General features: G+C 37.8%; 5 protein-coding genes across 5 annotated transcripts, besides 2 other annotated features; 4 read left to right on the top strand and 1 right to left on the bottom strand.

The window, feature by feature from the left end:
- Nucleotides 1–96: 96 nt before the first annotated feature.
- UA08_05453 (hypothetical protein) lies at nt 97–1224 on the top strand (the record flags this gene model as incomplete). The annotated part of the gene is made up of 1 exon (XM_020267776.1): nt 97–1224. The coding sequence occupies one exon, from the start codon at nt 97–99 to the stop codon at nt 1222–1224; it is 1128 nt and encodes a 375-aa protein (XP_020119508.1).
- Nucleotides 1225–1389: 165 nt separating this feature from the next.
- UA08_05454 (hypothetical protein) lies at nt 1390–2782 on the bottom strand (the record flags this gene model as incomplete). The annotated part of the gene is made up of 3 exons (XM_020267777.1): nt 1390–2100; nt 2181–2514; nt 2736–2782. 3 exons carry the CDS (start codon nt 2780–2782, stop codon nt 1390–1392), a joined length of 1092 nt encoding a protein of 363 aa, XP_020119509.1.
- A 389-nt stretch (nt 2783–3171) lies between these two features.
- Nucleotides 3172–3760, top strand: UA08_05455 (60S ribosomal protein L27a; the record flags this gene model as incomplete). The annotated part of the gene is made up of 3 exons (XM_020267778.1): nt 3172–3285; nt 3343–3459; nt 3539–3760. The coding sequence occupies 3 exons, from the start codon at nt 3172–3174 to the stop codon at nt 3758–3760; spliced, it is 453 nt and encodes a 150-aa protein (XP_020119506.1).
- Nucleotides 3761–4525: 765 nt separating this feature from the next.
- Nucleotides 4526–5596, top strand: UA08_05456 (hypothetical protein; the record flags this gene model as incomplete). The annotated part of the gene is made up of 3 exons (XM_020267780.1): nt 4526–4622; nt 4709–5013; nt 5108–5596. The coding sequence occupies 3 exons, from the start codon at nt 4526–4528 to the stop codon at nt 5594–5596; spliced, it is 891 nt and encodes a 296-aa protein (XP_020119507.1).
- Nucleotides 5597–7371: 1775 nt separating this feature from the next.
- UA08_05457 (hypothetical protein) lies at nt 7372–9900 on the top strand (the record flags this gene model as incomplete). The annotated part of the gene is made up of 3 exons (XM_020267781.1): nt 7372–8414; nt 8466–8568; nt 8623–9900. The coding sequence occupies 3 exons, from the start codon at nt 7372–7374 to the stop codon at nt 9898–9900; spliced, it is 2424 nt and encodes an 807-aa protein (XP_020119505.1).
- Nucleotides 9901–10491: 591 nt separating this feature from the next.
- Nucleotides 10492–11818: a repeat region (Identified by RepeatMasker using a combination of RepBase library and repeat library created with RepeatScout).
- Nucleotides 11818–15955: part of a repeat region (Identified by RepeatMasker using a combination of RepBase library and repeat library created with RepeatScout) that runs on past the window's edge.

The raw sequence follows: 15955 nt of genomic DNA on the forward strand, positions 1-15955 counted from the left end.
GCTATAGAGTGCCCAAGAATCTATCCATGACTTGTCATATCAATCCTGATGTCGCTCTTGACGCCGCAAGCGACCATTTAGAGGCGGAGAATTGCAATGGCCAGCCACAAACAACGTCAACAACAACAAGAACAACCGCGACGCATTTTAGAGAAGTCACGGACCGTTCGTCGAAGATATCAGAGATCAAACAAACTATTGGAATTCACACCGTCCCAAATCCAGCGGATTGAAAGGGAGGAGGAGCGAGAAAAGAAGGCTCAACGGATTCGAGACAAAGAGAAAAGAAAACTAGCCAACAAAAAAAAGAAAGCCGAAAAGGAAGCCAAAGAACGTGAACAGCGGAGGCGTTTGGGAATTCCAGATCCTAATACCATCAAAATTCCTGCTAGCCAGCCTCTGCTATTGAATTTCTTCGGGGCGGGGAATAATGCAAAACAAGCGGACGAAGTTAAAGAAGGCAATGATGAAAGCAAGAAATGCTGCGTTTCCACTAACCATGAGCCAACAGATATAGTTCAACAAGAAGATATAACAGATGCCGCCACGGAAGCATTCAGTGACGTTGATACAGAACTTGGGGACGATTGGCTGGATAACACGTTTTTAGATGAACAGATAGTACATAAAGAGAGCACCCACGGAACTGTACACGAATCGGCTTTAAAAGTCTCCAATGCAAGCTCTGTGACACGCAACGAGGAACAAGCAACAACGCCAACACAGAATATGGAAGCTCGTGCTACTAGGGCGAGTAGTTTCAGTGACTCTTTCGAAGATGACACCGCTCTCCTACTACAAGGGCTTGACCCTAGTGTCCTTCAAACTTTCGAAACACCCCAGAAGCCACAGTTGAGTTTACATGGTTTCAACACTGGGAGCACTGCAATGAAAAATATGCAGCGTACCATCACACCTTGTATGCCACATTCTGCATGCATTACACCCCAGGTCGAAGTTACAAAGCTAGCAGGTGACGGGAAATCACTGAAAACTCGACCTATTGCTCCATTTGTAGAGCTCAAGGAGACAAATACAGCCCCTGACGCAGAAGGATATCCTCGATTTTCTCCAAAAGAGACTGTTTGTCGAGACGCGCATAGAACCGAGGCCAATGCAGCTCTTTTGGAGATGCACAATGCTGATGCAGAAGATGAATACGACGATCTACCTCTCTCTACACAGGATGTGAGAGACCTCGATCGTATGATAGGCCTGGGTTGATTACGAGATTCTCTCATGAATCATGCTGAGTGATTGTACTCAGTATTCATTGCAACGCCGGCATCGAGAAATTATTCGCAGTACTTTATTGGACTTGGCTCCTAGTTACATATCGCTACGCGCTCTATTGCATATAGAAACCCTGTTGTTATATGAATCTATTGTCTAATGCGCCTCAATGGCCTGCTGCTGCTCATTATGCGGTAGCGCAGCCATGTCATCGTCATCTTCTGAATCAAAATCTTCCTCGGCAATGGGGAATGTCAACAACGCAGCGACACCACCTAAACCATCCAGTCGCTTCCCACTTTCATGATCTGAACTCAAGACGCGGACATCTCCACCCTCGACCTCGCGAACACGGTCAACTAATCCAACCCAGCGCTTCCTCTGAGCTACGTCTTGCGAACGGAAAAGTCTATTAGAAATTATGAGGATGCCTCCACCTCTTCCGACAGCACCCTGCTCGACTGCGAATTCAACTTCCCGGGGGCCATAGGTCGCTTTATTAGTGTCTTTGCGTAAATGCTCCAAAAAGTCGTCCATCAATTTAGTTTCTCGCGCATATTTCGTGTCCGATAGTAACGTCCGCACGGAGGGTGACTGAAGAACCTCCGAGAGAGCATGGAGATAGCCAGAGGCTGAGTGCACGACCACAATACATGGTAAAAGTCTCTTCAATGCAGGCATATTTGTGGATGCCACTGATTGGATGTGTTTTTGGAAACCTGCCGCCACAAATCCTGGCGAAGCTAGGAGTATGGGTCTCGCTGATTCGCCGTTATTGTTGTTGCTCGATGTCGCTGTTATACTTGTGTTGAATTCTATTTGGCGGAGTAATGTGTCGAGAGTGACTTGGAAGAATTTTGAAAGCCCCTATCATTTAACGTCAGCTCGAATTTTCGTTGCACCGATCTGTTACCGATGACAATCTTCCTCGCCCTGATCGCACTAACCTTGTCATGGTCCCCTCCGCCTGCGCGTTTGCGTGGGATTGACATTTCAACCTTTTGTTTCAAGATCGTGCGGAATTGTGTGATGAAACATATATGGGCGAGTCCTTCCTGCATCACCACTGCCACAGCCTCTGCTCTTCTCTTGCCGCCTTCATCAACTGCATCTTTAAGCATGTCGATGGCTATACTGTCCCATCCTACTCCTTCCCCTTCAGCGCCCACTTCCTTCTCCAGTGTGAAATTGCGGTGCATTTCAAGATCAAGAGTATGGTGTTGCCCTATTCGTGTATGTTGTGTCTCGTTCATGATCTGCCCGCTAACATGGAGTTGTGAACTGTTCGGATCAAAATCTAGCCCTTTTACGCGAATTTGGAGCATTAAATGTACTCTTTGAGAAACCGTAGTTCCACTATCTTGTGACGTAGTGACTTTGCGGATCGCGCTGGCCCTGAGGAGATCGTTGGGTCGGATTAGATTGTAGGCATGCCACTATGGAGATGAATGGCATTGACATATTAGCGTCGCCGAAAGCACTGTTGGGACAGAACGACGAACCATATCTTCTGGCTCCTCTGGGCATAGGGTGACAGCTCCAGAGCCATTATGTTCGATGCTGCTTTTGATAAGCCGCATATTGCACTATGCAATGAGCTTGACTGACTAAGGGCGAGGAGAAGTCAAAGACAGAGAGAAGATGTGCCCAAAGGAAGAGAAGAAGCTCTCTATACTGCTTGTCCCCCGAGGCCAATGACGCGGGGAAAAAAGATCCCCTCTCCAAATCCGGTTAAACACGCTGAAGTAGTGGATCCGCAGAAAGCAACCAATCATAGGTAGTATGACGGCAACTCTATTTTGGGGCACCAGAAAGTATGCGGCACTAAGCCTAATATGGCCATAAGCGAAGGACACACAATCCACCTGCGTCGAACAACTTCCTCGCCTTGCTCCTTTGCACTCCGGAAGCCGACAACTACAGACAACAACCGACGCCATGCCTACCAGACTCACCAAGACGCGGAAGCACCGCGGTCACGTCTCCGCCGGTCATGGTCGTATTGGAAAGCACCGCAAGCACCCCGGTGGTCGTGGTATGGCCGGTGGTCAGGTATGAAGCGGAATAGTCCATGGTTCCAAAGCGAGTAAAGAACTAATCGCTATACAGCACCACCACCGTACCAACATCGACAAGTACCACCCTGGTTACTTCGGTAAGGTTGGTATGAGATACTTCCATCTCCAGCGCAACCACTTCTGGAAGCCAACCATCAACCTCGACAAGGTAAATTTTTCGACTTAATTTCGACTTAGACCGCGGAGAGAGAGAAAGTTGGCAATGTCGCTAATACCATTTTGAATAGCTCTGGACTCTTGTCCCCGAAGAGACTCGCGAGAAATACTTGGCCGAGAACGCTCCCTCCGACAAGGCCGTCGTCCTTGACCTCCTCGCCCTGGGTTACTCCAAGGTCCTCGGAAAGGGCCGTCTCCCTAACATCCCTCTTGTCGTCAAGGCCCGCTACATCAGCAAGGAAGCTGAGCGCAAGATCAAGGAGGCCGGTGGTGTTATTGAGCTTGTTGCCTAAAGGCATCAACACGCTTGTGGTGGTTTTGAATGTCATCGCGAAATGACTCGAAGAGGGTGATCGAAATATGGCAGGCATTCATTTATTTGGGAACATGAGATCATCGTCCTCGAGACACGAAGAGACGAATCACCCTCTCTTATGTTTAATAATGAACAAAATTCAAACCCGTGCAACAACAAACTGCATGGCTAGGAACAACGGTGTTTTCTGGTGAACCTGTCTAAAACTACCATGGACAGTTGAAAATTTTCTGCAGGCCACATAGCAAAATTTAGAGCGCTATATGCCCTGGTTTTCTACATCGTTACCTCTTAAATGTCTTCCATCCAAACATCTGTTCGATCTGATGTCTCGTAACAGCATCCATAACCGGGCATTTATTCTATGCCGTATATTACACATGATACTTAGCTTTCATCGTACATGAGCGCGATTGCGAACATTGATAAGGCCCAGACAATGTCAAGTATACGAATACTTATTGTATCACGTGACTAGAGTTGTCATCTCCGATTGGTGAGCGCGGCGGGACAAGTCTAATCTTCAAACCTACACTGAGCGCGGCGTTCCTGACAGCTTTATTGTCTACCTAATCGAATCTATATGCTGAGATATCCTCGAATATTTATTGACTCAATCCCACCCCAATATTGGCCAACTTGAGTTGACGAACGCGGAAGTCACGCAGTTGTGGAGAAGCCCACCATCATCGTGTGATGAACCTGTTCGATCATTATAATTCTCACTAGGCAGAAAAACAAGATGAATATGAATGTGTTTCGCATACTTGCCGATCTTGCGCATATTGTTTCGAAATGTATTTTGATATGGGCTATTCATTGGAATAGCAGTTCCGAGGGTAAGAAATGATCAGGGTCTTCATTTCTTATTTCATCTCTGGAAGGAAATAACAAGTAGATTGCTGACTTGCTGATAATGATATAGGTGTGTCACTTCTTACACAGGGCCTATACGCCCTAGTCTTCATGACGAGATATCTGGATCTTTTCCGTGCCTCGCAATGGACAGCTGAACACATTTACCTTGTATTTTTCAAGCTGTTCTATATATTTTCTTCCTTTTACATAATTGCAATGATGATGTGGTTTTATCCGCGGACACGTGAAAGAGAGAAATCATGGAGGCTTGCTACGTGGTGTGTTCTGGGCTCGTTAATCGGCGCACCTATCTCGTTGGGCATCTATGCTGCAGCGCATAAACAGTCATACCCAAGCTACTGGTTTACAGAGGTACGTGTAGCACTAGCACCGATGTCACAGTTAATATGGCAGGCAGTTTGACTAACTAGGTACACTTGCTTGCTCTGGCATGCGGTGCTAACAGACACTGTGGGCCTTTTCAATTATACTCGAATCGGTATGCGTACTGCCACAGCTCCTTCTACTACGTCAGACGACTGTTCCGACGGTGATCGACTCGTACTATTTGATCACCCTAGGCTCATATAGAGCTCTCTATATTTTGAACTGGCTTGTCCGCGGTTTTGGCCCCGAGCATTTTTGGGATCCAATTTCCGATATCTTCGGAGTTGTGCAGACTTTGCTTTATATTGACTTCGCCTGGGTGTACTACACACGTCAACGAGTGAAGCTACGACGCGGGGGTATCGTGGATTCCGAGGATCTTCGAAAGAGTTGGTTTGTGGGGAAAATATTGAACTCACGGAGGGTCCACGGGCAAGAAGAACAAGAACCTTTGGACCCGGAGGCTGCAGGAGATAACACAGCTGTTCGCCCTACCTGGGGAGCAAGAGGTATATCTGTTTCAGCGGATGAGACGCTTCACGATCATGACCGCCGTTTCCCTCAGTAAAAAATGCCGGCAGCATGTTGCATGGGTTGTATTCTTGTCTTATAATACAGGCCGTGGGAGAATGAATATATAGCTTTCGCTGAACGAATTATGTGGCAACTATCTTATTTCTGACGTTATTGAAACGCAGGCCTCTTGATTGGCGCATTGTTATCACATTATTATCATTATTCTTAACTCAGCTGTTTTAAGTTGATGGGGCTTTGATGTCAAGTGTTTCAGCATGACTCCGCGTTCTGTGGGTAGTTACAGATGAATCCTTCGGGGGGGAGGGTCCCTTTTTGCCGTCTCCATATGCCTGTATTCGTGGTATGAAAGGAAGCTGCTTCGAGTAATGAAACTTCAGTGCCGATCACATGACAAGATATGACCTAAAACAGCGTTGCACTTCTTATCTACCCACCAGTATAAGAGTATTAGCTTAGAGAGTAAGTACCAAAGTGAGTAATTAGATAAGCTGCATGGCTTTATTACTTTGACATTCTAGAGCCATAGCGCGCTTAATCAAGGTAAAAAGGGATATTGCCTTTTTAGGGATTTGGCGCTCCAAACGACAAGGCTGACTGTTGCTTTGAAATGGCTGTGATGTGGGAACTTTAAATCTGCAAAAGTGATTGGCCAAGTCTGGTTGTTCGCGGCCAACTTCACCTACAGAGTAGTTATCTCAATCCTCGCCTATAGGCTAACAGATAAATCTGTTACTTGGAGGCTGTAGCTGTAGCCTTTGGCTAGAGGATTGGCACGCGAGCCAGATGCCAGACAGTTTACACCACGCACGGCTGACCACAGTGACCAGCTTTGACATTTGTGTATCGACTAAATTCAGCCACGTATCCGTACTTTTCTAACGAGGCGGTGACCGCTGTCAGCATTCAATATGCGGAGGAAAGGGCAAGCAAAGCCGTTTAAGATACATGAGAAGTACGGATTTAGGAGAGATGTCGGTAAATCATAGTAGTGACCATCATGAATTGACATTATGCCCTGTCCTGTACCTGGGTATAGGTACACATCGGTTCCTTGGAGGCTTAAGTCACATGGCGTTATTGGCGTTGCTACGAGATATAATTCAAACCTCTAGCTTAGAAATTTGCTAGTAAACCGATGAGCCAATAAAAATCGCTGAATATGCTTCAAGAAGTCTGTATATTACGCTAAAAATTAGCGATAGTGCAATATGCTATCTCCACTATAGTAATTTAAATACCTATAATTATTCAAACATTGTAATTTTCTTTTATATGAGATAATTTGAGTATTTTCTTAAGATTATATACCTTTCATAGTTTGAATTTACATTAATTATAGCTCTTTTTTCAACTATGTTAGATAACTAGCGGATAATATCCATTTGTATTGATATGTATGTATATATTACCGGAGACTAGTATTTATTAGATCTTAGCTCATTTTAGTGTCCTTGGCATTGTAAAGACTTTTGACTCACAATTCCCTTAAGGTCACACTTGGAAAAAATTGTCAAACTTGACAAAAAAAAAAAAAAAAAAAAAAAAAAAAAAAAAAAAAAAAAAAAAAAAACAAATGTGGGGGTTGACTGACGACGAACATTCCAATAAGCACGTGACAACCGTGCCAATAACCCCCGCGCATCAACAGTGAAGGATGACTCTTAGCATTTTGGGCTCAGTGGCCATAAGAAAATTCAAACCAAGCGCATTTCGGCTAAATAACTTTCGAAGTGAGTTGATCGCTTCTTTCCTTCTTTTTCTTCCCAGGCGAGACAACGACTAATCAATACAGTAGATTGCGCCACGATGGCGCCAACCTCCCTTCGTGTCTTCGATAGCCTGGTTAAAGATAAGACCTCATTCTCAACATCCGATCCAAATGGCAAAACTGTGACTTGGTACACTTGCGGACCGACGGTATACGATGAGGCCCACCTTGGTCATTGCAGAAGCGCGATATCGATCGACATTCTCCGTCGTATAATGCGCGATTATTTCGGATTTTCGGTGCGGTTCGTGATGAACGTTACCGACATTGATGATAAAATCATCTTGCGATCGAGATATCAATATTTGGGAACAAGGCTACAAAAGGAATTGGAGAGTATGGAGAAGACCAAGGCCGTAACAGAGGCGACTTCGATAGGAAGGGCTGCGATCAAGCACTACTTGTCGACACACCTACCACTGCTGCCTTCGGACATAGCACTGGAAGCGTACTCGGTGGAAGCGAAAAGGCTGTACCATGATCTCGTCAACGGCGAGCAGACTGACCAGACCGCCAAACTCGAAATGCACATGAAGAATTGCCAATCTGGCATCGATGCTCTGGTAGCTTTGGAAAGTGTGTCGGACGGCACCGCTTTGTCCGACTTCCTCCACAAGGCGAAAGACGTTATCCACCCATATCTTGACTATCTCTACGGCACTACCATCGACTCCCAAGACCATGGTATCTTCACAGGTATCGCACAAAAGTACGAGAAGCTCTACTTTGACGACATGCGTGCCTTGAACGTGCTCGATCCTGATGTTATAACTCGCGCTACTGAATTCATCCCACAAATGATAAAATTCGTTGAACGTATCATCACTAAAGGCTTCGCATATCCGACTGCCGATGGTTCGGTGTACTTCGATATCGCTGCCTTCGAAAAAGCAGGGCATCCATACCCGCGTCTGGAACCAGGAAATCGGAATAATTCGGCACTTCGGGCGGATGGAGAAGGCACTCTTGCGAATAAGTCGGCTGTTAAGCGTAACGACGTTGACTTTGCGCTCTGGAAAGGTAGTCGGCCAGGGGAGCCTGCATGGCCGACTCCATGGAGTAAGATTGGAGGGAGACCAGGGTAAGAAGTTACACTTGACAGATTTTAATAACTCTACTAACGCTTTTACAGCTGGCATTTAGAGTGCTCGGTGATGGCATCGGAAGTACTGGGGTCTGAGATTGATATTCATTCAGGAGGCGAAGATTTACGATTTCCACACCATGATAACGAGGTTGGTATTACGTACTTGCGAACTTGGGAGGCAGTTGCTGATGGAACTATTTAGCTCGCACAATCGACAGCATATTGGTCCACTGAGGGGAAATCAGCTCCTTGGGTTAACCATTTCCTTCACACAGGACATCTTGGGATCCAGGGCCTGAAGATGAGCAAGAGCCTCAAGAATTTCATTACGCTAAGGGACCTATTTAAGCGCCCGGACTGGACTCATCGGCTATTACGAATATGTTTTTTGCTTGGCGCATGGCATGACAAGATTGAAATAACAGATGAGATCTTCAAGACAGCAGTGGCCTGGGAATCAAAGATGAACAACTTTTTCCTCCAAGCTCTTGATTGTGCCAGATCCCCACAAACTGCCACAGCAGAAGCAGACGCTACCCGGGACAAACCATCTGCTTTGGCGTCCCTAGAAAGGGCAAAAAATGGGCTACATGAGGCACTTTGCGATTCGTTTGATACTCCGACAGCCATGAAGGTCATATCAGAATTAGTCAGCGAATGCAAAAACATGACAAGTCTATCTGATACAGATCTTTTAACTGTTTCAAAGTGGCTCACACGTATTGTCACTATTTTCGGTCTTAATCCCGAGGGTGAAGAGGCTGTGCTCGGACAGGGTAAAGGTGAACAATTACAAGGACCTGCATTTGATTCTCAAATCCTTGTTTGGCATGGGGTCGAAATACCATTTGCTGCACAAGAACCAATCTACGCTGCGGCCAAACTTCGGGACGACGTCAGACAGCACGTCCTATCCGCGGGAGAAAAGGTTGACAACAACGCTCTGGGGAAGCTGATAGAAAAAGACCAACCCCAGCCAAAAGCAGAGGAAAACTCCACCAAGTATTATACTGCAGCTACTGAATTTCGCACGAGGATGCAGCAACTAGTTTCTGAGAATGCGTCTAAGAAGGAGATTCTTAGCCTCTGCGACGACTTCCGCGACATACAACTCTTTTCCCTCGACATCTACCTTGAAGACCGCGAAGATCTGCCGGCCCTTGTTCGGCCGCTCGACGCATCACTTCGAAGAGCGCTGGCGGAGAGGAAGGCTACTGCCATTGCTGCTGCCGCAGCAAAGGCAAAGCAGAAAGCCGAGAATATCGAAAAGCAACTGGCTCGAGACGAGCAGGCGAAAATTAGCCCGGGAGAGTTATTTAGAGACAAAGCGTTGTATTCGGAATGGGATGAGCTTGGAATTCCGACGAGAGATGTTAATGGGAAAGAGATTACAAAGAGTGCAAGGAAAAAGCTGATAAAGCTACAAGAGAGGCAGACGAAGTTACATGAGGAGTGGCTGGGTCGAAACAGGACTCAATAGAGGTGTTCAGAAACAAATCGTGAATCCTGTACCTACTCTAGTCTAAATACAAGTATGGAAAGAAGAGGTTTGAAACTTACAGTCAGCCCCTAAACACGAGGGAGATGGAATTGTCATCTGCCTAAACTTGCTATTTTCTCATCTCTATATACGTCAAACCTTGACCCCCGAACTCAGCTACAACTTGGCTTGGGCCACAGTACGAATTCGTTGCTTTAGATGCGGAAACAAGCAATCATCAAAAGAAGTGTTAAAAGTATATCTCGTCAGCTGTGACATGTGGCTATGCATTCTATACCAAAGGCAAACAAGGCCGAACACGTTTTAGTCTGCGCTGCATATTGTTCAATGCCCAAAATGCTACCAAAACTTCTCAAGGTCCACATAAGATGCTCGCTTTAGAGCTTGCACGAGCCGGTCCTGTTGGAGATGCAATTTTAGAACCGCGGATAAGAAGGCGTTTGAAGTTCACACAATCGTATTTCAGATACGAATAGCTAGAGAGCAATGTATTTAAGATTTATATAGTTGCTAAGACATGATAAGGCATTATTCTCTGTATTATGATAACTAACTAGTTAACTAGTTAGTTAACGTAATCGGACACCGAGCGGGCCACGACACCGAGCGGGCCACTTTCTCCGGAAAACGCGCTCTATATGAATTTCAAGCATGAATTTCTAACCAACATATAAAATAAATACAAAAAATTAACTAGTAGTATGATTAGGACATTGAGGCCTTCTATGCCCAAAAATACCACACTCACTACACTGAAATTGGCGGCGTACGCATAGTTGAGAGGCTTGAGGCTCGGATTCAGCTGGAACAGCCAGAGGAGGTTGAGAGGCCTCAGTTTGACTATTTATAAGAGCCTGAGCTTCCTACACAGTAAGTAAGTCTTCATAAGATATCTAAGCCCTAGATTATTTCTTTTTTTACTTCTCTTTTTTATTTATAACCTATAAATTATACACTTCTTTTTGTATGATTAATAGCTCATTCATAGTCATTTCATATGCTTTAGACATCCACTCAATTGCCCAGTTAACAATATCTAATAGACTAATTGAATATTAAGCTATTAGCTTTTTAGCTATACTTGATTAATATTTGAAATGACGTAGATTTTAAGATATTTAAAAATAGGAGGATTATAAATTAGTATTATTACTTACTAGAGGAGGTGTTAGGGTTTAAAGCTAAATATAAAACTGTTAATAGACTCAATCTAGATTAAAAGATACTAATCCAGTTACTACAAAGCCACTTTAAATAATTTCAATCTTATATACTATCGTACAAGCTTCTAGAAAGACTATAAGGAAATTATATTTATTAATATAATTATATCTAAGTTGTACGCGCTGCTCAATTAATTATCTATATTGTTGTTTTAAAACAGCAAAACAGCTTATATTAAGAGGCTATAAAAGATATGATGAGTGAGATAGTATATAGATTAATATAATATTATTTTCTAGGCAGATTTAATTAAATTGAGTAATAAGATAACTTCTATAGCTATTAAGAATAAGTATCCAATATCTGCCCTTTATATAATTAGTTATATAAGAAATAAAATGGTTTTAGAGCTAATTTATTCTAATCTCATCTATCATCTATCTATTATTACTAATATTAAGTCTCCAATCTTGTGAAAGAATCTTAAACCACTCTTCTTAAAAGAATATTATTACTTTAAAGATGATATACAAAGATAAAGCTTATCCAGTTGAATTAACTGTTTTAATTGCTATAACCCATTCCTAGTTACCAGATTATAATAGATAAAGCTGTTTATATTGATTACTGCCTATTATAACCTTTATAGATATATAAAGCCTTATAGCAAAGCCAGTCTCATCAAAGTTGTATATATCTTTGGATAAGATCCTATATTCTTATATAGCCTCTCTGTAAGGCGGAATCCTGGATGGAGTTGGGAATAGCTTCAAAGTACAGCGGGCATATGACCTCGCCCAGCTTCCTATTACTAATTGGACTAGCAGCTTGGCAGACACCATCTTATAACTATGAATGGCCTCAGGCCTTTAGAAAGCAGCAATTAGCTGCTAAGCATATATATATATATTATATATTCAAATCTATTCCTAGGCTGAAACTGAATCCCAGCTATATTCTTATAACCTCTATCACAGTCTAATCACTCACTTTATAAGGGCCTAGTAATCATTGTTTAGAATAGCTCTAAAATATATCTCTTTATATACTTAGAGACAAGCCTCTAAGGAATTATCACCTCTAGTTAAATATCTTTTAAATATTAAAGAGATTCTAATAGAGGAAAGAGAAGTAAAAGTTATAAAAATAAAATTAAGTAATAAAGAAGAAGGTAAGGTTAATATATCTTTAATAATAGCTGATAAGATAAATATTAAGGCTATAATTATAAAGCTAGCAGTTATAAAAACTTAAAATAAAACCTTAGTATTTATAGTTCTATTAAAATTATTAATAGAATATTTAAAGAAAGATCTTCTAGTAATAATAATAGATAAACTTATTAAATTTAAAGCTAAAGTGGCTAAAACTATAAAGATATAATATCAAAGAATTATAATTTAAATTATACTTTAAAAGCTTAAGAAGCTGAAGTAATAGCTATTATATTTATTATTAATAAGCTTATTAATATAGGGCTTTAATATATAAAAAAATTTAAACCATCTTAATTTAAAGAAGAAAAAAAAAGAGTAAGGGGTAATTAATATTAAAATAATAAATAAGGAAGAGCTACTAAGTTAAAAAAGATTATAAATATCTATAAAAGTTATTTCCTAAAATAATTAAAGCTAGTATTTAAAAAAAAATATAATAATACTAGTATAAAGAAATTAAAATTCTTTAAGCTTTAACTTAAATATTATTTTATAAAATATGATTATTATTATAACTTTAAAAGTACTGATTAACAAAAAATACTAATCACAGTTAAAAAACTAAGCTAGAAAATATTTAATTAATAGAATATACTTATAAAAAATAAGATAAAGATTAACTATATAATATAAAAAGACTTTAAATTCTTTCTAGTAGATATTATATATATTCTAGAACTGTTATACTAAGATATAAATAAGTAATACTAATAGATATAGCAATAAAAAGATCAAACTATATCTAAATTTAATATCTATATCTAAGGACTAAAACATCTTTTAGAACAAATATATACAAATAAGAATTAAAAATATTACCTTAAAGATTAAATTATAAAATCTATATATATCAAGACCATATAATAGGGCAACAAACCTAAAGAATATAATAACTATATAATATATCTTCAAAAGATAGAAGATTCCATATTAAAATAAAAGAAGAAATTTTAAGCCACTTAAAAGTAGGCTATAGAGCTAAATTTAGATTTAAAAAATAAAGCTTTAAGTTAAAATTTAGACTAAAATAATAAATTTAACTAAAAGAATAACCATTATAATAGTTATTATTTTTAGAAGAAATCTAAAACTAAAGGTTTTAAGAATAAATTAAAGACCTAGAAGTTACTAATATATACTCATTATAGTAAAAAAGAGTACATAAAAAAAAACTATTACTCTAAAGACCCTAATAAGAGATCTAAGAGGGATTCAAAATAATTTCTTAATAAGATCTAATATACTATTATAGTATTAGAGCTACATATTATATAATTGAATTAAGGATTATATATTAATATATATATCTATATATAAATTCTAAAAGGCTATGTAAGAATATTTACCTTAATTAATAAAGCTACTAAAAGTAACTTTATAGACTAAAAATAGATATAAAAGAATATATATTTTTTAATAAGTCTAGCTATAGTTATAAAAGTAATCAATAGATATTTAATACTAATATATAAGAAGACTTTATTGAATATTATTGCTCCTAATTTAAAAGGTAGATTAGGAAGTATTTAGTAGACTTATAGTATTATTAATATAAAAAGGTATAATATTATACTTGGATTATTGTGGTATTTGGTTATAAATCCTGATATCTATTATATTATAAGGTAGTGGTATTACTGCTAGCTTATTAAATAGAAGACTGAGCTCGCGCTTTATTATATAAGTTATAGGGCTATATAGTAGTGGGATCTTATGAAAAATAAGAGTAATATATCTATAGAGTGCATACTGAAACTATATATAAAGTAGATTATGGCCTAAGAACTTTATTAAGCTATAGAGAATAAAGAGACTGCTTATATTATAGATCTAAGAAGAGTTATAATAAAAAAAGCTAATCTAGATAAGGAGAAGACTAAGAGTCTTTTATAACTAGTAGTTATTAATATTTTAGAATTATTAGTATACTTAGAATTATATCTTGATATCTTTTTAAAAAAGTAGATAGCAATATTACTTAAATATATAACTTATAATTATATTATTAATTTAGAGTCTAGCAAAGAGCCATTATACTATTTAATTTATTAGTTAAGTTTAAAAGAATAAAAAGTGCTTTAAAAATATCTAATAAAAAATCTAGCTAAAGGCTAGATTTATAAATTAAAAAGTTCTATTAAAGTATTTATTTTATTTATACCTAAAAAGAACAGTAGTCTATAGCTATATATTGATTATTAAAGGGTAAATGCTATTATAGTTAAGAATTGATATTTTTTACTATTGATTAGAGAGATCTTAAATTAGTTTTTTAGAGTATTAATATTTATGTAGCTAGATCTCTAAAATATATATTATTGTATCTAAATTAAGAAGGAAGATAAGTAGAAAACCACTTTTTATACTTAATATAGGCATTATAAATATACTGTTATACTATTTAGGTTGGTGAATATCTTAGTAATCTTTTAATTATATATAAACTAAGCACTAAGTAATCTTTTAAATATAAGCTATATAATATATCTAGATGATATTATTATATATTTAAAGAATAAAGTTATTAAAAAAAAGAATGTTTGTAAGATATTAAATTACTTATAGTAGTATAAATTATATATTAAGCTATTGAAATGTACTTTTAAAATTAATAAAATATATTTTCTAGATTTTATAGTCAGAATAAAAAATATTTAAATAGAATTTAAATATATTGCTACTATTTAGAAATAGCCTGAATCTAAAAATATATAGGATATAGCTTAATTCTTAAGCTTTGCTAACTTCTATTATAGATTTATTAAAAGATACTTTGTAATTACCGCGCTATTATTAAATATAATTAAGGATTATAAATAGATATAAAAAAGGTTAAAAGTAGAATAAGAAGCTAATATAAAGTTTATTTTTACTAAAAAGATATAAAATATCTTTAAAATCCTTAAGAAGTGCTTTACACAAGTATTTATATTTAAATATTTTAAATTAGAACTTTTACTTAGAGTGAAAACTAATGTATTAAACTTTATTATAGTAGCAATCCTAAATTAGTTAAAAGCTAATAAATTATAGTATCTAATAGTATTCTACTTTTAAAAGATAACCTTAACTAAACTTAATTATAAAATATATAATAGAAAGCTATTAGCTATTATTAAAGCTTTTAAATATTAAAGGCATTACTTAAAAGGTAGTAATAGGCTTATAACTATTCTTTTAGATTATAATAATCTTTGATATTTTATAATTATAAAGAAACTAAACTAAAGATAGGTTTAATATATTAAAAAGCTTATAGTATTTAATTTTAATATTAAGTATTAACTAGGGCATAAAAATCCTATAGATATATTAAATTAAAGGCTAGACTATATCAAAGTTAAAAATAACTAATAAATCCTACTATCAATATTAAAAGAAAAGCTAAGCCAAAGACTTTATTTAATAAGAATAGAATCTTCTAAATATAAATATAATTTTAATAATATAAAACTTATATATTTAGAAGAGGTAATAGAGACTTTTTAAGTTAATAATAATTTAAATTTTAGGCATTAAAATACACTTAATAGTTAAAAAGAAATAGTTACTAATATTATAAGAGGTCTAGAATTCTTAGTACTAAAGTTTAAAATGATAATAGTTATTATAATTAAGATAGCTTATTATTATTATTTATTATTACTAGTAAG

Source organism: Talaromyces atroroseus, assembly GCF_001907595.1.
Source record: "Talaromyces atroroseus strain IBT 11181 chromosome Unknown scaffold_6, whole genome shotgun sequence".
Classification (NCBI taxonomy): Eukaryota; Fungi; Ascomycota; class Eurotiomycetes; order Eurotiales; family Trichocomaceae; genus Talaromyces; species Talaromyces atroroseus.